The sequence below is a fragment of the Martes martes genome (assembly GCF_963455335.1).
Source record: "Martes martes genome assembly, chromosome: 14".
Taxonomy (NCBI): domain Eukaryota; kingdom Metazoa; phylum Chordata; class Mammalia; order Carnivora; family Mustelidae; genus Martes; species Martes martes.
This window is the reverse complement of record NC_137902.1, coordinates 70097178-70119191: the sequence shown is the minus strand read 5'-3', so window position 1 is coordinate 70119191 and position 22014 is coordinate 70097178. Positions and strand designations below refer to the sequence as shown.

General features: G+C 40.5%; 1 protein-coding gene across 5 annotated transcripts in view; it reads right to left on the bottom strand.

Moving 5' to 3' along the window:
• PCDH15 (protocadherin related 15) overlaps positions 1-22014 on the bottom strand; it is a gene marked incomplete at both ends in the record, with an annotated part of 820110 nt that overhangs the window by 308155 nt on the left and 489941 nt on the right. For all 5 annotated transcript variants that reach the window (XM_080823084.1, XM_080823082.1, XM_080823083.1 and 2 more), the window contains one exon: positions 15519-15651. In XM_080823084.1, the coding sequence (XP_080679210.1) occupies positions 15519-15651 (133 nt within the window). The remainder of the gene's footprint in view (positions 1-15518; positions 15652-22014) is intronic.

Here is a 22014-nt window from a genome sequence, read left to right as displayed (position 1 = left end):
TTATTTCACATTCAAACTCACATTTCAAATTAATCTTTTTTTTTTTTTTAATCTAACTTTAAGGAAGAGCAGAATGGTTTAATTCTGGTCAACTTAAGAAAAAAAAAAATGAAACCCCAAAACTCTTTTTATCAAGCAGTTTAAAATTATAAATTTTTCTTTGAATCATACACTAGTCCTCTAGTGTGTAGTGAATGGAACTCATTACTCTCATACTCTAGTTGTAAACCCTGGTTGAAAGATCTTTTATAAGAAAGGGTTGATGAAAGCAGGTCTCCAATATTTGCACAAAGTCCAGTGGACAAGGACTAAGGGGTGTCTTTTGGCTGCCATCTTGGAAGCTAGAGAGAGTCCTCCATGGATTTAGGAGACATGATACAAATAAGATTAAAGATTAGAAACACAGTAGCAGAGAGGAAATAAAGGTCAGTGTGAAGGGTCTCTTGCTCAGATCTCCAAAGTAGGGTTGCATTCCTGCATACACTCCCCCAGCAGTTGTCCATAAAACTCCCTTCAAGTTAGAGATCTCGCAGTTCACCTTTCTGCTCTGGTGACCACCACCCTCCGAGACCCCACTTCTCTGTTTTAGGAAGACTATCGGGCTGAAATTCCACATTGCACTAGCCCTCCCACACGCACGCATTCCCATGGTTAGAAAAACATGGCAACAATTCATTGGTAAAGGCATGCAAATATTGGAGCAAGGGGAACAAAATCTCTGGAAAAATGCTAAGATGAATCTTCTTAAAATGTGTCCTTCCCCTTCTGAATATATTCAAGTAGTTATAAAAATCATGTTTTTAATTTTTTTGGCATTTCTAGAGGGCGTTGCGTTACAGTTCATTGCTTTACTACACTGAGTATATTTTCTTTCAGAAAATGCTCAACTTGCTCATTCCCCTTTACCTCGTCTTGAGGCTGCATGCCCCCAGATCCTCATTTCAGATTTTATCAGGAATACGATAGTTTTTATCATCTCTGTGTGAGAACACTATGCTATGCCTCCCACATCCTCTTTAAGGAAGTAATTATTCCCTATGTGTTAGAATGTTGCCAGTGGAGAACCTTCAGCTGCTGGTCCTATTTGAGATACTTAAGGGGTTGGTCCATCTGAAGAGAGTCACCGTGTCAAGGCCAAGCTGGTTTCTAAGGCAACCTGCATCCAACATTTGCATGCAGGTGTGTGAAGGGCCTACCTCATTGTGCGGACTTTCCAACTCTAAAGGGCTCTGTCAGCTCTAGAGCTTTCCATGGGGTCAGAGGAAGCTCAACTTCTCTCTAGATTTAATTCGGCTTGCTTCTCTCTTCTTTCCACAGGAGTTGATTCCAAAAACACTCTTTAACAAACATCTGCAACTGAATCTTCTCTGGAAATTTGACCTAAGACAGACGCCTATTTAACATCCAAAAATATTATTGACTGCATAGTCGGGCATGGGTGTAGAGTTTTAGGGCAGAGAGCTAAGGTAGAGATATGAATTAGAGGTATGAGCAAATAACAACTTAGATCCATGAGACCAGATTAACTAATTCCAGGAGTGAATGAAGAAGAGATCAGTAGCTTGAGATTCAGGGCATTCCAACTTTTAAGAGTCAGGACAATGTGGAGGAACCATCAAAGCAGACAGTTGGGATCAGCCAGGGAGCATGGGCAAAAGTCCAGGACACTGTGGTGTTCTGGAAATCAAACACATAAGTTTCTAAGTAAGGAAGGGATTATCCACCCCATCACTGCTTACCCATCGATGGGCAGGAAGATGGGGAATTCACCTAGCCATGGAGTAAGCTCTGGGACCAAAAGAGTCACATCAAGGGTGGGGTGTGATTGAAATCCTGACTTTGCTGTGGTCAAGAGAACAGCAGGGAATCTGACCAAGACATTCTTCAAGCCAGTCTGGGTACCAGTGTTGAGCAGCTTCCATAATGAAGGGAGACACAGAAATGAGTAAGCAGCTCGAGTAGGTTATGGGACCAAGGGCATTTTGTGTTGTTTGCTTGTCTTTAACTGGGAGATGCCACTGCAGATTTTGATGGCGATGGAAAGGATGAGACAGAGCCGAAGCTGTTCATGCTGTAGGAAGGTAAAAGGGTGACTCTGAAGCAACGTCCTTGAGCAGCCCAGAGTGGGCGGAATCCAGGAGAGCGGTTCCGGGTCAGCGCAAAGCACCCACACTTAGAAGTGCTGTGGTTTCATTTTGCACTGGGCCTTGCAAACCACACAGCCAGTCCTGAGTGCTGTTCCAAGTGGGATCCAAGGTCATGGTGTCATTCTGCAAAGTGGTTATTATGGATCATGGATCATGATGATATAAGGAATTTAGAGTAAATTCCTCTAGAGTCGAATTTATAGTTGTTTTTAGAAAAAAAAAATAAGTGATTTGACAGGTGATTTATATCTGTCAAATCTAATAGTAAAAAATGGGTTTGTATTTTTTTGTTTCCTGTTTCCTTTTTCTCGTAATTCACTTAGATGCAGCCTTAATTTCCGAGGCTCTGAGAAGCCAGTGACCCTTTCAACAGACACAAGGAGGGCTCATTTTTAATCATAGGAGTAGAGCAAAATATACAAATGCAGGAGCAGAGAGAGCAGTAGGTGTGGTGACAAGACGCTGTAAACGTCTTCATCTGAGGGTCGGATGAAGATACGGGTGGGCGAGGTGCCACAGTAGAGCCTGTCTTTGTGCCAGTGACTCTCTGCCCCGGGTACCACACAAGCCACGGATTGTCCCGGGCAGCCATCTGCACAATCAGCCACAGCAGTTCTGCTTTTTGCTCCCTGGTATCAGGAAAGACCATTTTTTTTCTTGTTCACTTGCTTTTAGGTCCTTTGTTATTTTTAACAGAATTGGAGAATGTGGCTTTATTTATTTTTTTTTGTCTGTTTTTTATTTATTCACTCGACAGAGAGGGAGAGAACATTAGCAGAAGTAGAGGGAGAGGGAGAAACAGATTCCCGCTAAGCAGGGAGCCCCGTGGGGGACTTGATCCCAGGACCCTGGGATCATGACCTGAGCAGAAGGCAGACGCTCAACCGATTGAGCCACCCAGGTGCCCCTGTGGCTTTATTTCTTGCAACATATCAAGAAGGTCATTTTCACCCATTTTTTATATGTCCTACTTCCTGTTGAAGCATAAGTCAGAGGCAGAAGTCAAGTCTAACTCCACTCACATATGTACTTAAGTCACACATCTCATACATATGTCTATTAGAGTTAAGATATGAGATAAAATGTATAGCCTACAGCACTTCTGGGGCATGAGCTCATATTTTTTTTTTTATTAAATTTTTTATTTATTTTCAGCGTAACAGTATTCATTGTTTTTTCACCACACCCAGTGCTCCATGCAATCTGTGCCCTCCCTAATACCCACCACCTGGTTCCCCCACCCTCCCACCCCGCCCCTTCAAAACCCTCAGGTTGTTTTTCAGAGTCCATAGTCTCTCATGGTTCACCTCCCCTTCCAATTTCCCTCAACTCCCTTCTCCTCTCCATTTACCCTTGTCCTCTATATTATTTGTTATGCTCCACCAATAAGTGAAACCATATAGCAGCAATGGCCACGGTCGCCAAACTGTGGAAAGAACCCAGATGCCCTTCAACGGATGAATGGATAAGGAAGATGTGGTCCATATACACTATGGAGTATTATGCCTCCATCAGAAAGGACGAATACCCAACTTTTGTAGCAACATGGACAGGACTGGAAGAGATTATGCTGAGTGAAATAAGTCAAACAGAGAAAGTCAAGTATCATATGGTTTCACTTATTGGTAGAGCTCATATTTTTTTTAATCATTTTTATTTCCTTCTTGAGGACAGAAAGCTCAAGAAAAACAACAACAACAACAACAACAACAAAAACAAAACTAGGAGCCAGCTCTTTTGAACGAATGTATCAGAGTTAGATTTCTCCTCTCCCTATACCCTGCCTCTCTGGCTTTCTGCCTATGAGCATATTGTGGACTACGGAGGAATTACAGGGGCCAAATTAGTGTTTGGGAAGAGGAAGACATGCCTATGAATAGAGAATACATTTAAAAATATGTTTTTTTCACTTTTAACAGCTTTATATGCTAGTAGATGAAAATCATTTCAGATAATATGTATCCCATAGTGCCAAGGGGATTAAATTTTTTGGAGGAACTTAGACCTATCAGAACATCTGCTTTAAAGGGAAAAAAAATTAGCACTACAAACCAGATTTAATGTTTGCAAGAAGGAATTGCTTAACATTGGAAGACATCTCTTTCAAATTTATCTGTTTGTCTATCCATCCAGCTATCTATTCTTCATTCAAAATATATATTATACCTTGGGGCCAGATGACCAGCATCTGTGGCATGTTTCCACCTCCCTATGTGCGCCCACATGGGTATTATGCATTTGAGATAATATTAATGAGGACAGAGCCGTCTGAAGTCCAGTGTAAGGAAAGATGAGAAAACATATTCTCCCCCGCTTGAAACGAAAATAAAGAGGAAAATAAATGAGACTTGCATTTCTCACACCTAGTAAACAGAACAGGTTATATATTACTAAACTGAAGGGAAAAGAGTCATCTTTTTAGTGCGCTCCACATCGTTAATCTATGCAGTAACACATTAAAGCGTCAGAACGCATCAAGAAAATCTCCTTTGAGGACAGTGAAGCAAATCTGCAAGTGACGGTTTTGAAGGGATCCCCCTAATAGAAATGATACTGTAGATTCTATGGCTTGGGGTTCATGATTCATGTACACTGTGCCTGCAACCAGCCGCACGACACCCATGAATCATAAACCCTATCATCTTCGGGGGGAGGGGAGAAACATCCTATTTTACAAGAAATATTCATCAAAAAAGAAAGAGAAGAAAGAACCCCCAAACCTTTTAGAACATTTGAAAGATGTCAGAAAAACGAATGAGCAACTGCGACGAGACCTGCAAACGCAGAAGGGCAGGCTCTACGATGGCCCGCATTTCTCTCAAACTCTCTTGGAAATGGATCAATTCCGGATCAAATCAGGGCAGCAGGCATTTTTCTTCAGGACTAAAATTAATAATTCCTTGAGGCGTATAGGTTAAATGCTGACATTTTTGAAACTATTAAAAGGGAGAAGAATGGATAAAGATGAAAGGGAGGGGTGCCTGGGTGGCTCAGTGGGTTAAAAGCCTCTGCCTTCGGCTCAGGTCATGATCCCAGGGCCCTGGGATCGAGCCCCACATCAGGCTCTCTGCTCAGCAGGGAGCCTGCTTCCCCCTCTCTCTGTCTCTGCCTGCCTCTCTGCCTACTTGTGATCACTGTCAAATAAATAAATAAAATAAAAAAAAAAAATGAAAGGGAGCTGCAGGTGGCAAGTTGACCCAGTACAGCCTTACACGCATCCCCTGGGAATTTCATCAGAAAAATGCACGCCTTTTCCCTCAAGGAACCAGATGTGCAACACCCAACTTCCTGCGCTACTTCTCATGGCTTTCTGTTTTTGTTTGTTTGTTTGTTTTTAAGATTTTTATTTATCTGGGGGGGGGGGCCCACAAGCAGGGGGACTAGCAGGCAGAGGGAGAAGGAGAAGCAGGCTCCCCACTGAGCAGGCAGCACCACGCAGGACTTGATTCCAGGAGCCTGGGATCATGACCTGAGCGAAAGGCAGACGCTTCACCGCTGGAGCCCCCGGGGTGCCCAGGCCTTGCTGTTCTCTCCCACTGCCCATGCCCCAGCTGTTTCATGTGCCATTGCAGCTTTGACCAGGAGAAGCCAGGAAAAGCAAAGTCACTCAGACCACAGGAGGCCGCTCAGGAAGCCAGTTTAAAGCAGGGGCTGAATTAAGTTTTCCCGGCATCTGGGGTCATTATCTGTATAATATTAGTCTTCACTACATCTGTATCTTTGGGGTAAATACCCAGCAGTGCAATTGCAGGGTCATAGGGAAGATCTATTTTTAATTTCCTGAGGAATCTCCACACTGTTCTCCAAAGTGGCTGCACCAGTTTGCATTCCCACCAACAGTGTAAGAGGGTTCCCCTTTCTCCACATCCTCTCCAACACACGTTGTTTCCTGTCTTGCTAATTTTGGCCATTCTAACTGGTGTAAGGTGGTATCTCAATGTGGTTTTGATTTGAATCTCCCTGATGGCTAGTGATGATGAACATTTTTTCATGTGTCTGGTAGCCATTTGTATGTCTTCATTGGAGAAGTGTCTGTTCATATCTTCTGCCCATTTTTTAATATGATTATCTGTTTTGTGTGTGTTGAGTTTGAGGAGTTCTTTATAGATCCTGGATATCAACCTTTTATCTGTACTGTCATTTGCAAATATCTTCTCCCATTCCGTGGGTTGCCTCTTTGTTTTGATGACTGTTTCTTTTGCTGTGCAGAAGCTTTTTATCTTGATGAAGTCCCAGAAGTTCATCTTTGCCTTTGTTTCCTTCGCCTTTGGAGACATATCTTGAAAGAAGTTGCTATGGCTGATATCAAAGAGGTTACTCCCTATGTTCTCCTCGAGGATTCTGATGGATTCCTGTCTCACGTTGAGGTCTTTTATCCATTTCGAGTTTATCTTTGTGTACGGTGTAAGAGAATGGTCAAGTTTCATTCTTCTACATATAGCTGTCCAGTTTTCCCAGCACCATTTATTGAAGAGACTGTCTTTTTTCCACTGGATATTTTTTCCTGTTTTGTCAAAGATTATTTGACCATAGAGTTGAGGGTCCATATCTGGGCTCTCTACTCTGTTCCACTGGTCCATGTGTCTGTTTTTATGCCAGTACCATGCTGTCTTGGTGATCACAGCTTTGTAGTAAAGCTTGAAATCAGGTAACGTGATGCCACCAGTTTTATTTTTGTTTTTCAACATTTCCTTAGCAATTCGGGGTCTCTTCTGATGTGGTCCATATACACTATGGAGTATTATGCCTCCATCAGAAAGGACGAATACCCAACTTTTGTAGCAACATGGACGGGACTGGAAGAGATTATGCTGAGTGAAATAAGTCAAACAGAGAAAGTCAAGTATCATATGGTTTCACTTATTGGTGGAGCATAACAAATAATATAGAGGACAAGGGTAGATGGAGAGGAGAAGGGAGTTGAGGGAAATTGGAAGGGGAGGTGAACCATGAGAGACTATGGACTCTGAAAAACAACCTGAGGGTTTTGAAGGGGCGGGGTGGGAGGGTGGGGGAACCAGGTGGTGGGTATTAGGGAGGGCACAGATTGCATGGAGCACTGGGTGTGGTGAAAAAACAATGAATACTGTTACGCTGAAAATAAATAAAAAATTAAAAAAAAAATATTAGTCTTCACTTTTGTAAAGAAGCAAGAAGCAACCACAAGAAAATAAAATCAATGCTGATCAAGGAGGTCCTAAAAAGAAAAGCAGCATCAGCTTCGTGGGTGGGTCTCCGCTGCTGCAGAAGTGGTTACAAGTTGGAGCAGAGCTGGGGGCACTGAGCGGACCTCAGTCTCTGGGAAAGGTAGAGCACTGACTCTCCTGTCCTGCAGCTTGATTTGGGATCTCCACTCTACAGCAGTGTTCTCTTGGACTTTGCAAAAGCTCCTGCTCTGCTCTGTTAAATGTATAAAAGATAAGGAAGCTTTCAAATGCTTAAAGTCCCTGGCTAACAACAGCAATTAAAATTAGATGTTGGTATTATTATTAATATTGATCTCTTGACTATCTACCTCTTGATTTGCCAAAGTGTCACTCTGTATTTTAAATTGCAAGTGATCATTTCTTCTCAATGGAAGAACTAGTAAAAGCATAACGCAGGTGAATACATTCTTTGCAATGCTTCCATTCACCCGTATTCTTCAACAGTCCATTCATTCTTCCAAATGCCTGCTACCTTGTTGCTCACTTTTTTTTTCTTTTTTAAGATTGTATTTATTTATTTGACAGAGAGAGAGATCACAAGTGGACAGTGAGGTAGGCAGGGGAGGGGGGGCAAGCAGGCTCCCTGCTGAGCAGAGAGCCCGATGCGGGGGTCCATCCTAAGACCCTGAGATCATAACCTGAGCTACACAACTGCCTTTCTTGCTCACTTTTAAAACCCCAACTTAGTATGAGTTAGCAGAAAAACAAAAATGGCAATGAACTAAAATAAAAATAATTACCATTAGTTAAGTACTTTCTTTTCTCTATTGCTGGCACTGAGCCATGCAATTTACATGCTATCCATTTCATCTGGGTTTGCCTAACCCAAAGACAATAATCTCAAGCTCTTCAAACTCTGCTTTCTGTCCTTCACCAAAGGGTGCATTACTCTCTGTTGTTTTATTCAACTAGTATTTACTGACACACAAATACTGACCTGAACATTTATATACACACAGGATACCTGGGTAACTGATGTTGCTTCTGTTTTCAGCTAGCTCACGTGAGACCCAGCTCAGATAACAGATTATTCTGAAACAGTTTAAATAATTAAATTCAATATACTCAATTCAATTTACTATATGAATCTAATACTAAGTCTTCGGACTACAAAGATATTTAACATATCTTCTCTCTTTCAGTGGCATCTTTAAACTTCACTTCAATATAATGGATGGGTACTATTATGTGTGTGAGGGTTGTTTTTGGTTTTTTTGGTTTGTTGGTCTGTTTTTTGTTGTTTTGTTCTGTTTTTTTTAGGTTTGTATTTTCTTCATTTCATTTTATTTTATTTTATTTTTCAGTGTTCCAATGACTACTCACAGTATATGCAGAGGCCAGGAAATTTTTTTCTTCTGTAAAAAGTCAGTAAAAATTTTAGGCTTTGTGAGCTGTATCTGATGTCTGTGTATTATTCTTTGTTTATTTTTTGTTGTCATTTCATTTTATTGGTTTACATTGTATCAACTAACGTTTAAAAATGGAAAAACCATTTTCAGGTTACCAGCCAGCCAAATAGGTCACCTGGCTCACAGGCTAGAGTTTGCCAAGCCACGCCATTATTCATTTTTTTTTTTTTTTAAATCAACACTGGCATTACTTCAAGTACATTGTTTCTACTACCACTCATTTTCAGAAATAGAGTCGTGATAGCAAAAATCGACAGCAAGGCGAAAGACATTTTAAATCAAGGAACAACTGTCAGCACTTATTTCTCCCCAATCCCAACTCTTCACTCTGCGAGGAACACAGTGTGTGCAAGCACTGGCATGCTGTTACTCTATCCCCACATGTGTATTTGTTAACCATTTTATAAAATGTACTTGAACTTTCCTTTGGGAAGACCTTGGCAGCCACAGGTGGGTGGATCATTTGATTCACAGCTTGTTATAATTAAGATTTGTTCTTTACAGTCAGGCATAAACGTACAGCCGATGACTAGATATTCTGTAGAAGTGTGCAAGAATGAGCCCGGTCACAAACAAAGTCAAAGCCTTGGGAATTGGGCCCTTTTCTGCTTTGCTCAAGGCATCAAGCCGAGAAGTGTAAGAATGAATGAAGGAGAGGCAGGGACAGAGACGCTTGATTTAAATGCCAAATGATACAGAAATGCACCTTCCCACAATCTATTTTTCCTTCCTATGGGCTTTCATTATAAGCACAAAAGTTCAGCTCTGCATTATCCTGTGCCCAGTATGGATAAGGACCCCCTTGGAGAAGAAATGAAGTGGCTATATTTCTTCCAGGCTGCTCTCAAGCATCTGTCACTCACCTCCCTTCTGCCGTAGAGCTGACTCCTTCACCCGTGTCTCTGTCTAAAAGTCTACCATTGTCGTTTAGTAAAACTCTCTAAACCTTCCTAATATGACTCCTTCCTTTTTACTTTAAAACCAATTTCGTTTCTAGGGACTTCAAGTGTGTGTGATTTTCTCACTCGTATCCACCTTTCTTCCTCTCATCTCCCCTCTGACACTGGGACAGAGAGGCTACAGAGGGGAAAACCCACTTCTTAAAGGGACTGACTGTGATGAGGTTGTGTGAGGGTCAGTGTGGGAGGAGTTAGCACCAGCAGACTCCACTGTTACGGGGCTGGATCCCAAGTAGCCATCCTAGGGACTGGTGGGGACTGGGGACATTTGTGCATAATGCTCGGCTGGTGGCCCTTTGTTGTACATCTTGGTGGGTGTTCATGTCTCTCTTTTCCACATGCTGCAGTTACTTCCCTTCATTTTTATCTGCACTTATAGGAAACACAACTCTGAGACCTACGGCCCCAGGCAGGATCATCTTACCTACAATTGTGGGCAGCAGTCCATGCCCTCTTGCCAACTACCCATTCCACCATGACACCCCCCCACCCAGGGCATTTGCACAGACTCAAACCCCAGCAACCATTCAGTTAAAGAACTGGATACCAATCTACCCTTCCTCCTCTTGGGTTTTCTTCTCTCAGTCTTGGACTAAGAGAAACACTGGACCAGCAACCATTAGAGGACCAAAAATTTCACCCTTACTACTTGTATGGTAAAGGTCTCCAAAGCCATATGCGGTTTTTTCTACCTAGATTCTTGGAGAGTATTCCACTAAGCACCAGGAATTCTTTGAGGTAGGATGTGAGAATTTATTATTATTTTTATTATTTATTTTTTACTTAATGTGCTTTATCTAGGTTTTAATCCACATTCTATCTATAACCTCCAAGTGAGAGAAGAAAATATCCAACATTACCTTTAATTGCTTCTTCCTGAGACTATTGAACTAAATCGGATCTTCCCTTCAACCTGTCACATATTTTATCATTATAAATATAAAATTAACCTTTGGAAAACACAAAACTAATGTAATAAAAAAACACCTACCACCCATAGGGAAAAAAGAAAAAAATAATAGTTTTTCTATAGCCTAAAACTAAAATAATACAATAGAGTCTTGATTTAGGAGTCAAAGGGTAGAAAATAAAAACAAAAACAGGGGCGTCTGGGTGGCTTAGTCATTAAGCGTCTGCCTTTGGCTCACGTCATGATCCCAGGGTTCTGGGATCGAGCTCTGCATCAAGCCCCACATCGAGCCCCACAACGGGCTCTCTGCTCAGTGGGAAGCCTGCATATGCCTCTCCCACTCCCCCTGCTTATGTTCCCTCTCTCTATCAAATAAATAAATAAAATCTTTTAAAAAAACAAACAAACAACAACAACTACAAAACAAAACAGATCCAAAACTACTCTGGCTCCCAAACCTTACTGTTTCTGAGTTTCTGTTTTCTCATTTGCCAGAGAATAAATATAATACCTACCTACATAGTAGGTCAGTGTGGTGACCCAAAGCAATGGGGTATCGCACAGAAACAGAGGACACAGAACTGTGTTTTAGCAGGTGAGGGTAGCTAAACTGCAGCAATGCATCACAACTTGTAAGTGAAAAAATTAAAAATAAAAGCTAACAAATAAGGGAGAAGTCCCTTTCTTTCTTTCTTTCTTTCTTTTTTTTTAAGATTTTATTTATTTATTTGACAGACAGAGATCACAAGTAGGTAGAGAGGCAGGCAGAGAGAAAGGAAGGGAAGCAGGCTCCCTGCTGAGCAGAGAGCCTGATGCGGGGCTCGATCCCAGGACTCTGGGATCATGACCTGAGCCGAAGGCAGAGGCTTTAACCCACTGAGCCACCCAGGCACCCCGAGAAGTCCCTTTCTAGGGAAAGTAAGACACCCCTGTTGCATTGACATCAGCTTTGGCCATGTAGCCTACGGAGCCATTTGCCCAGCTGACGATAATACATTCTTGACCTATTAATTCAGGAGCAACCCCGAGAGTTGCTTTGGCCAATGGAAAATGCTGTGGTTAGTAATTCCATGCCTCACTTGTAGGTAATGATGAAGAACTGGTTTTGTTTTGCTCTGCTGTGTTTCCCACAGCAAACGCTGCCCTCAGGAGATGACTTGTTCTAGACAGAGGCCACTCCGTCAGCTGGGCTGTGGAGTGAAGGCTGAATACAGCACTGTCTCTGCTGGCTTTTGATGGCACTGGCTGTGGAGTTTGGCAACATAAATCTAGCTACCCTAACTGATCCCAACTTGACAGTTAGAGGCAGAGTGTGCCTGATAAACACCCAGAAAATAATAGCGTGGTTTCCAGAGACTAGAAGCTAGTGAGGAAACTGTTACTGGAAGCTATCAGAATGGGAACCATGGCTGGCAGTGAAAACTCATTTAGCAAAATGGTTGCCTGCAGTGACCTGCAAGGCAAGCGATGAACCAAAGAACCCACAGTTCTGGACATCGGAGCAGCCAGGCAGCTAGTGGGGAATCTCCCCCTTGAGGATTGTGCACCCCTGAGGTGAGGAGCTCAGGAGCAGCCTGTCCCTGGGTTTGGTGAAGGAACCACGGGCAGCAGGGTCAGGCCTCACTTCCCAGAGAAGCATTAAAATCCATATCGTGGTTTATTGTGCCTGTCTTTTCACTCTGTCAGAAGAACAGCAGTGCTCTGCATGGATGCTGTCCCTTCATCCTGATGTGGGTGAAATGGTGCAGGATGGAGTGGGAACTGATCTGTGGTGAATATGCAGTGGGAGTGAGAAATAACCCTTCTCAGTCACAAGTTGTTGAAATTTTGAGTCTGAGTGTGTGCAGAATATATCCTACTACCTGTACAGGCAGGCGCCTCATTAAGTGCCACATATGTGTCACCAATTATTATTTTTATCTGAGCACCAGGGTAATGGTGATGGTACAAGGGGATTTCAAAATCTCAGAGAGTCAAAGATGGAAGAGGCTGATGAAGTTAACACATTCTAGTCACTTCAGTCCTTGAAGAAATTGGCTCCACATCCAGCGGTGTGCTGGTAAGGACTAACAACTGGCTGTGGATGGAGTCAAAGGTACTGATTTGTTGCATCTGTTAATTTCTGTAGCATAAATGTGCCCACCATGGCTGATTTCAGATTAAAGATGGACACGATGGGACAGTGGGGACAGCTGTGCACAGGGGCTCCCATGATCCCATGATCGCAGCGCACAGCTGGGGCACACACCTCTAATAGGTTTCACTGACAAGTGGGGGTGATATACAATCATGCTTTGGAGAAAGATCTGACCAACTCTGAAAACAAAAATGCCACCTAAAGCCAACCCTGCTCAGCACAGGAAGTTTGGAAAAGCAGGGCTCTGGCTCACAATCTCCTCCACTGAACGCCATGGATGCAGGAGCCAGTCAAGACAGCCTTAATAAGCTGAGGAAAATCACAGCCTCCCCAGCAGTTTTGAGACAGAATGAAAGGAAAATACTTAGAAGCGGAAGAGGAGAAATAAGGATTGTTTTCCGAGACGAAACCACTTTGATCTCAGTCAAAACAGATCATGCTGAAACCAGGCTGCTGTTACCTTTGAAAATATATTTCTCCACAAATCCTGTCTTTCTAAATTGAGCAGTGAGTCAGCAGTGGGCAGTGTGGCATGTGAAAGAGATGAGGACAGAGCCAGAGGTACCACTGATGCGTTCCGTTATTAGAAGTGTCTGGGAGAGTAATTTGGTAGAAGCTTTTCAGCTTTTAGGTCACTAGTTTAAATTCCATCTCAGTTGATCAGGAGCAAAAGGGAATGGCTGGCAGCTTATGAAAAAAAGCCTTGATGATGACACCCTCATTCTTTCCCATAGAGATGGCCACTGAAAGTGGCACCCTTTCTTTTGCTCCTACCAGAAGCAGAAAGGGTGAACAGAAATGTCATTCTCGTATTTGCTCAGCTTTTGCAGTAGAGAAATTTGAGATATGAAAAAGATCAACTCCTTTTCATCTTTAACTCACAGGTAGAGTTATTCTCCTATAATATGGTTCCTGGACATTTCCGGGATTTACTGAAATGAGACCTAGGACCATCTTATAAGTAAGTTGATGTTACTCCATAGAAAGTTAAATTGTACAAAGTCACATTCCAAAGAAATATTTAAATGCAAAACATGTACAATGTCTTAGCTTGAATATCACAAATCTAGGATTTATTTAGCTTTTCTTCTTGTTTACACAAATAAATCCATATGTGCATATATATGGATTTATATGTATATATATAAGACTTTTGTTACTGCATTAAATGGACGTGTCTTCATATTCATTTTCAGAGACTATAGGGTTCTTTTATTTTGTCCATTAAAATACTCAAAATTTCCTTGTTGCTAATATGACTACCTTCACATAATTTTGTTTCCCGCATATTTTAATAGTAAATGAACCACAGAAGCAAAGTCTCTGTTGTTATCTGGGGAAAAGCAACCAAATAAATACTACAGCAGAGGAACAGAGAAGTATCTGGTAATGCCAGACACAGTTCCAGCAGCCTCAGGTATGAAGAAGGATCTAAGGGAATGAGCCTTGTTTTGGAGATGATGAAAATGCAATCAGCTGATCTAGGCCCCAGTTACTTTCCACAGGGTTCACTTTCCACATCTGGATCATGAGGCTGAGGTGGCTCATTACTTTCACATCCTCTCCAGTTCAAACATTCACTGCAATCCCCACTTTTACCCCCTCAGGCTTTGGGTGAGAGGGTGTCCGCATTCAAATGGGAGGTGGGCAAGAAATAACTATGTCTTACGTCACCTCCTGTGGTGGTAAAGATCAGTGCTGGGATTTTCCTGAAGTATCACATGCACACCTTTTTTTTTTTTTTAATTATTTATGTATTTATTTATTTGACAGACAGAGATCATAAGTAGGCAGAGAGGCAGGCAGAGAGAGAGGAGGAAGCAGGCTCCCTACTGAGCAGAGAGCCTGATGTGGGGCTTGATCCCAGGACCCTGAGCCAAAGGCAGAGGCCCTAACCCACTGAGCCTTCCAGGCGCCCCTCACCATATCTATCTGTCCTACTCTTCAAGGCCAGCTTTCCAAACTCTCGTCAGCGAGCTCACCCGTTCCCGTGTAACAATACCAGAAGGTCATTTCCCTGTCCTCTGGACATCCACAGGTAGAGTGATGGGTCATGTGGTGATTCTTACATCGAGGGGCAGTTATCAACACCATATAAAGCCCAACTTGTAGACCGAGTGAAAGATACAATCATTTCTGGCCAAATGTGCTTTGGTCAGAAATATATATACACAGTGAAAAGAGAGCAATCATCCTACTAGTTATAAAATATGTCCATGAATCTGGACCTGCAAATGCAAATATCAGCACAACCTCCTCCCTTCACCTAAATGGATAAACGAGACCCAGCAATTTGTCCATGGCGACAGAATGAAGGTGTCTGCCTCAGAATCAGAATGCCTACCATCCGTCCCTGAACCCAAAGCTATTTTCTCTATACCACACTGCAGCAAAACTAAATCCTGCTGGGCAAAGGAATTCGAGTCAGAAAATAATAGTCAGCTGCAGACTCTTTGGGTGCAAAGTACAAAATATTCAAGTGCATGTTTCCAATCCCTTCATTCTGTCTTGTAATGATTGCAGCTAATCCCTGCCAGCTAATGTTAGTCCCTCGGTTGTGGCAATCAATAGAATGGATTAGTTGAGGAAACCCTCCATCCATATTACCCCCATTTTCCTTTCCAGATGGACTTTTCCTGTACTAGAGTGCAAGCAGACATGTGAATCCCCCCTCCCCATGCACAGATACAGACCCATCAGCCTTCAAGGTTGTCTCCATAGAGCTCTACGTATATACCAAGAAGCATACCTGTAGATTTAATAAAACAGCGCCGATCCTCATGGCTTCACTGATTTCAAGGCTGTACATCAGCTGTGGGAAGCGGGGAGGGCTTTGATTATTTGGAGGAAGCACTTCAATGTACACTGTGCAGATGGAGTGTCTGCAGAGAAAGAGAACAGAAGAGGATGGGTAAAAATCTACATCACCTTTCTTGATGGAGTACAGTCCGCGTTCTGCTGTGGGGCTGACAAGAGAGGACATTTTGAGTTTTTACAAAAGACAATAAAATAATTCAGAATGAAAGGATGTTAAAATAAAAGTTACCACCAGAATATCATGTTTCTATGAAATTATCTCAGTAAAAAGTAAAGAATGCCTCAGGGTACCGATTTTTCCTGCTTAGATTAATAGTGCAAATTAAAACGGAATAGTGGTACAAATAAAGCTAATAAATTAACAGGAGCCTTGACTGCTGACTTTACTTTTTAATGTCTTTCTAATAGCAAAAAGCATTCTATAAATATCTGGTAATATGAGCTGTCCTTGGGGCTCTCTTCCTATTAAACCAGCAGAGGGAGTATTGATTAAAATAACACACAAAACGAAATACGGGCTGTGTTTTATTAGTTTTCTTGCTGACATCAATGGCTTCATGTAAATGCATGTCAAGAGTCAGGCTCATAAAGTAATCGTTGTGTAAATTAGTTGCAAACAAAACTAAAGGTGTTTTTAAGTCTTCTTTGAAGAATATACTATGAAAAGCTAGAATTAGATTTAATTAAAGTCTTACATTGATAGGCAATTTTTCTGAAGGTCAAGAGGACATTCTGTTACTAGAAAGACAAAAATATTAATGCGTACATATTCAATTTTTTGGATATTTCTAACCACTGAAAGTTCTTTGCTCAACAAAAGCTATAAAAGCAAGACATTCAAGGTTTATACTGAAGTAGCACTGGCTAAAATTATAGTAATGAGAAAGTCATCTTCCATCTTGAAGAAGATGCCACCACTAATGTCTGACGACAGTTAGTTTGCTGTCTTGAAGAACACACAACCTCTGCTTAAACTGTATGCTTTAAATTTATTTTAACAAAATCACCACTTTTCACTAAAAACACATTTGTTGTCATTTCTATTTGGGGGCTAGAATTTCCTTAAAGTTGGGATACTTGGGGGGCTCAATTAAGCATCCAACTCTTGATTTTGTCTCAGGTCACAATCTCAGGGTCATGAGATTGAGCCCTGTGTTGGGCTCCACACTGATCCTGGCCCCAGCTTAAGACTCTCTCTCTTCTTCTGCCCCTCCCATCAGCTTGCCAGCTCACTGTTGTTCTCTTAAAAAAAAAAAAAAAAGTTTCTGGACATACTCTCAATAGGTGAGTACCTATAGAATATAAGCACCTCTAAAAAATTGCACTGACTTAAAAAATTTCATACTTAACATTTATCACAATACTGTTCCAAAATAATGTCATTTTAAATTAAAATCTCTTATAATCAGTTTTTGTAGTTTATAATCAAAGTATCTGTATTTATTCTGGCCTCTGGATTTATCACTTTATTGTTAAAATTTGTCAATAAAATGAATTAAATTCTAATGTTTTCTTTACAAAAAATACATGCATGTGTGTGTGCGCATATATATATATGTATATATATATATATACACAACTGAGAATTTAAGAGCAAGATGTTTACAGTAGGTTAAAATCGTTGATGAAATATTACCTATAACCTTATAGGTATTAATCTTAGGGCTAGATGCAGAAGACAACATGGTGGGAAGAAAAATATCCACAAGTTACCAAATGTAATGTGCATTACAGAGCCCCACTTCTCATTTTGAAGTAGACCTATTATCTTCCCAGGTGGTGATCTGGCTCCGACTGCACCCCCAGGATACCTACTCTCCCTGACTACTCTCATGACCCTGGCTTCTTTGAACACCTGTTACCCATCAAGTCATTTAAACATTTTGTAAGTATGTTCCTTTTTCCAGCCAGCACACTGTCTGTGCCTAAGAAGCCCTCTAACATCTGCCCTCCGCCATATTGGTAATAATCTTGGCTGAGGGATGTTATTGAGCACAGGATCTGTAACCACACATCCCTGAGTTAGAATTTGGATGGGTACCACATCCTAGGCAAATTATTTCAGTTTTACCACTGACACCCAAAATATGAGAGTAATCCTGACATCACACTTTAGCATAAGGGTTAAATAAGATCACATATGTGTGTGTGTGTGTGTGTACATGTATTTATGTTGTATGCATGCACATATAAAACATTTCTCCATTATTACTGATAATTGTTCAAAATAAGGACTCCTGTTCTATGGAATGGAGTAAATAAGCTTGATATATTATTAACTTCCCTTATAATTTTTTAAGCATTTTAATTGTATCCTTTCCCTTTTCTAGGCTAAATACCTAAGGGCATGATACCCTAGTCGTCTACCCAACGTGGGGTGTGGTGTTGTCAGTGTTGGGGCATATTAGATCAGAAACTTCTGGTGTGGGACAGAAGACTCTCCATTTTCAATGGATATACAACATTCTTACACACACTTGGTTTAGAAGACCACCGGCCTGGGAGCTCTTGGCAAAAATTCATGTAGGCTCACCTACTTTTTAAGTTAGGAGCCTGGGGCTTCCTCTATAAACTGACCAAATGCTCACCTTGGTAAACCTAGAACACACATGTACTCCAGATTCAAAGTTTTCTTTAAAAAACTCAGGCCTTTCCTGCTTTTGGCAATTTTTACAGCTTCAGTTTACTGGCCTGGAATACTTGATAAAGTCTTTACCAAAATATGAGGCTCTTTTCCCTCCTGAAAGTATGGTTTACACTGAACTAGTTACACTCTGTGTTTCCTTACTCCTCCCCTTTTGACTATTTTCCTCCCAAGAAGACTAAATTGTTACATCCACAAAACTACAGGAAGGACCTCTACACCCAAAGAGGCTGCGTTTATCAGCTACAGAGATGACAACTTTAAAATGCAAAAAACAGAGAACCCTATGCCCCCAGGCAAAGGATGGACAGAACAGCTGTTGCCCAACACCTGCCTCTCCTTCATCCAAACTTATTCCTTCCCTTCCTTGGCTCCTTTCCACAATTCAAATGCTAAAATTGCTAATTACATTTGTTTCTGCCCGTCCCCCCCCCCCACTTGGATGTGGGAATTATTTGAGAAAGATCAAGTTTCAAGGTCTAGCATTTTTCTTTCTTTTTTTTTTTTTTTTTTAAGATTTTATTTATTTATTTGTCAGAGAGAGTGAGCACAGGCAGACAGAGAGGCAGGCAGAGGCAGAGGGAGAAGCAGGCTCCCTGCTGAGCAAGGAGCCCGATGTGGGACTCGATCCCAGGATGCTGGGATCATGACCTGAGCCGAAGGCAGCGGCTTAACCAACTGAGCCACCCAGGCGTCCCAAGGTCTAGCATTTTTCATCTTCAACTTCCTGGCCCTTCCTATAACGCATCTAAATAAGCACCAGCCTTCCTGCTTTTTATCCCCGATGTCAGCATTGTGGCAGGGTTAGCTTTCCTGAAACTAAACACCAATAGTATTCACAATAAAATGATACCCTAAATGTTGTAATAAATACTAGTAATTCAACAGCATCAGTTAAGCACATAATAAAACAGGACAGTCACTAGATAAATAATATTTTATGTGAACATTTTGTATTAACATTTTATAGCTAGTCTTAAATGCATAAAATCAAGCAGTTATATAATACAGATTTTATTTTTGTAATGTAGCCAGTATGATGTAGGTAGACCTCTATTTCTAAAAAAAAAAAAAAAAAAGAAAATCATAGCACTTTCTCTTTCTCATTTGGTAATGAAGGTCAAAGTAGAACCCAAGGGCTGATGTATTTTCTCAGGTAATCTTACAATTTTAAAAGACCCTAGAAACGATCTAATTTAACTCTCTCACTTTACAAAAGAGGATTAGAAAATCAGAAAGATTAAGTGACTGAATCAAGGTTAAAAAGTTAATTAGGAACTGCAGATAAACTAAAAGGCAAGGCTTCTAAATTCAAAATCTGTCCGCCTCTTCTCCGTGCCCCCCCCCCACAAGAACAAATTTGGGAAATAAATTGGAGATTTTTGACTTATCTGCTGTGTGTGTGTTTCTGTGGGTGAGTAGAAACATTCCCAGTATAAAACATCTGTAACAAAAGATGCTATTTTACAAGAAATCATGAATTGGTTCAAATCTTGAGCTTAAGGTATGATATCACAATTCATTTTCATTATATCATGCATGAGACTTCATATATACATATATACATATATATATACATATGTGTGTATATGTGTGTGTATGTGTGTGTATGTGTGTGTGTATATATGTGTGTGTGTGTGTATGTGTGTGTGTGTGTGTGTGTGTGTATAATAGAATTTGAATAAAGAAGAGGTTGGGAAGATAGACTTTAAGAGGTTTTCACCTTGCAGAAATATTTCAAAAGATAAAAAGTCTGTTTGTTTTGATATGAAAGTAGTACTCAGTAGCAACGAGATAATGTTGCTGAATTGTGGACTGTACAATGTATATTGTAATATACTATCGAGGGTCAACCTATGCTATGGGTATTTATTTGTAAACTACTTCTTTACCTTGCTTCTGAGGTGGAAGTGTGTATATTACTTTCCTAGCAGACTTACAACAGAAATTGCCTTTCTTTTCCTTTGTCTCCCACCAACACTGTGCTAGAAAAGCTCTATTTACAGGTCAGCCTTCCTGAGTTCTATTTTAGTATTTTGAAAGTACATACAGGAAATCTATAGGAGCAAAGGTTTCCGATTTAAGACCAACACAGGATATCAGAGAAACTTCTCAGGGGACGTTGCAGGGACAGAGTTTTAAGACATAAGATGGATTTAGATTTAATGACAGGACATTCCACACAGGGGAAAACACATGTGCAAATTCACAGGGCAATAAATAGAAAAAGTGTAAGTTTTGTAGCACTACAGAGAAGGGTATAAATAGGAAAATGGTAAAAGTAGGACTGAGAGATCATGCAGGGACTCATGCATTATATAGTTATTGATTTAAGTTTCATCTTGACCACAATGGGGACTGGCTGATAGACTTCAAACAGGTTAGTGATATGCTCAAATGTGCCAAGTAACCATGTTCTCACAACACACCATTCTTCATCAAGTCTCTGGGTCTTTGTTTTTATTGGTCCTCTATTTGGAATTCCATTATCATTCCTGTCGAAGTTAACCTGTACCTGTAGTTACCTACGATTGTGCGTCTAGTCTTACTGGTGCTTCTCCTCCATATGAATACTCTGAGGCCAGAGATCTCATCCTACTTGTCTTATATTTCCAGGGCTTCCCCAAGAGGGTAAAAATTGTGAGAACTCAGTAAATTTTTGTGAAAATGAGAGTACTCCCGTTTTCTATTATTAATGTTAAATATATAATGTTGCCATTTAAAATAATAAAATTAGTGATAAAAATGATTTTATGTGAGAATGGACTATTTAAACTTGTTTTAATTAGATAGAACCTTGGAGTCCATGAAAAAAAAAATTGGGAATCAAAAAATATGCTGTGCCATGCACCAAACATTTCATTGTAATTATAATATATTTGGGGACAGGACGTCTGTCATTCTCTGTCTTTACAAATACCTAATAGCAGTACTTTATTCATATTAAAATTAAATAAATATTAATTTAATTCAATTCAATTCAATAAGTATAAGAAGACCTACATACACCAGTAGACTAAATACTATGTCTGAGTGCAATTATTTTTTAAATCTTTTGGTTTTTATCCGTCCTCTTGTACTTAGAAGAAACTCAACAAAACAGAAAAAAGATTATAGACTATTGCTCCTCTTACTCTCTGAATCTTTACCAAGTTCACTTAATTAGGATAACAAATACATTAATAGTTAATTCACATATGTCATATTTTGTTATTTAAATTTATGAATTAAGATTTCCAATCTGAAAAAAAAATGGAAAATTGCCTTTTTATTTTTTTTTATGTTACAATTTAAGTAGGTTTACATATCACTGATGATGGCCCAGTCAATTTGTAAAAGATATCAAGGTCTGTACTTTCATGCTGATAATTTTCAAATAGTCTCTTCCTTTCAAAGGAAATACTGAAAGCAAAACAACTCTTCAGTACATTCATCAAGTCAATGTGAAGGCTTAATTTTCTTCCAGAAAACAGTAAATGTCATTATCCTATGGGGAACATGACATTATCCCTGCAGGGAGAAAGGGTATATCCAGATTTTATTCTCTGTAGGTCCCACTTGATATTTGACTAAACATTATAACGTGATCTTTTAGTGTCCAAACCATTGTCTATAAGGAACACAATGAGGCCAGGTCAACTACACGCTTAGTGTCACTAAAAAGATCTGTGTTCACAATCTGAAGATAGTGTATTCTGAATCTGAAGATAGCATTTTGTTTCCTGGAGTTGAATACGATTTTACTCCAGTGAAATCCTCTTATTGCACTGATTATTGTAGGCAA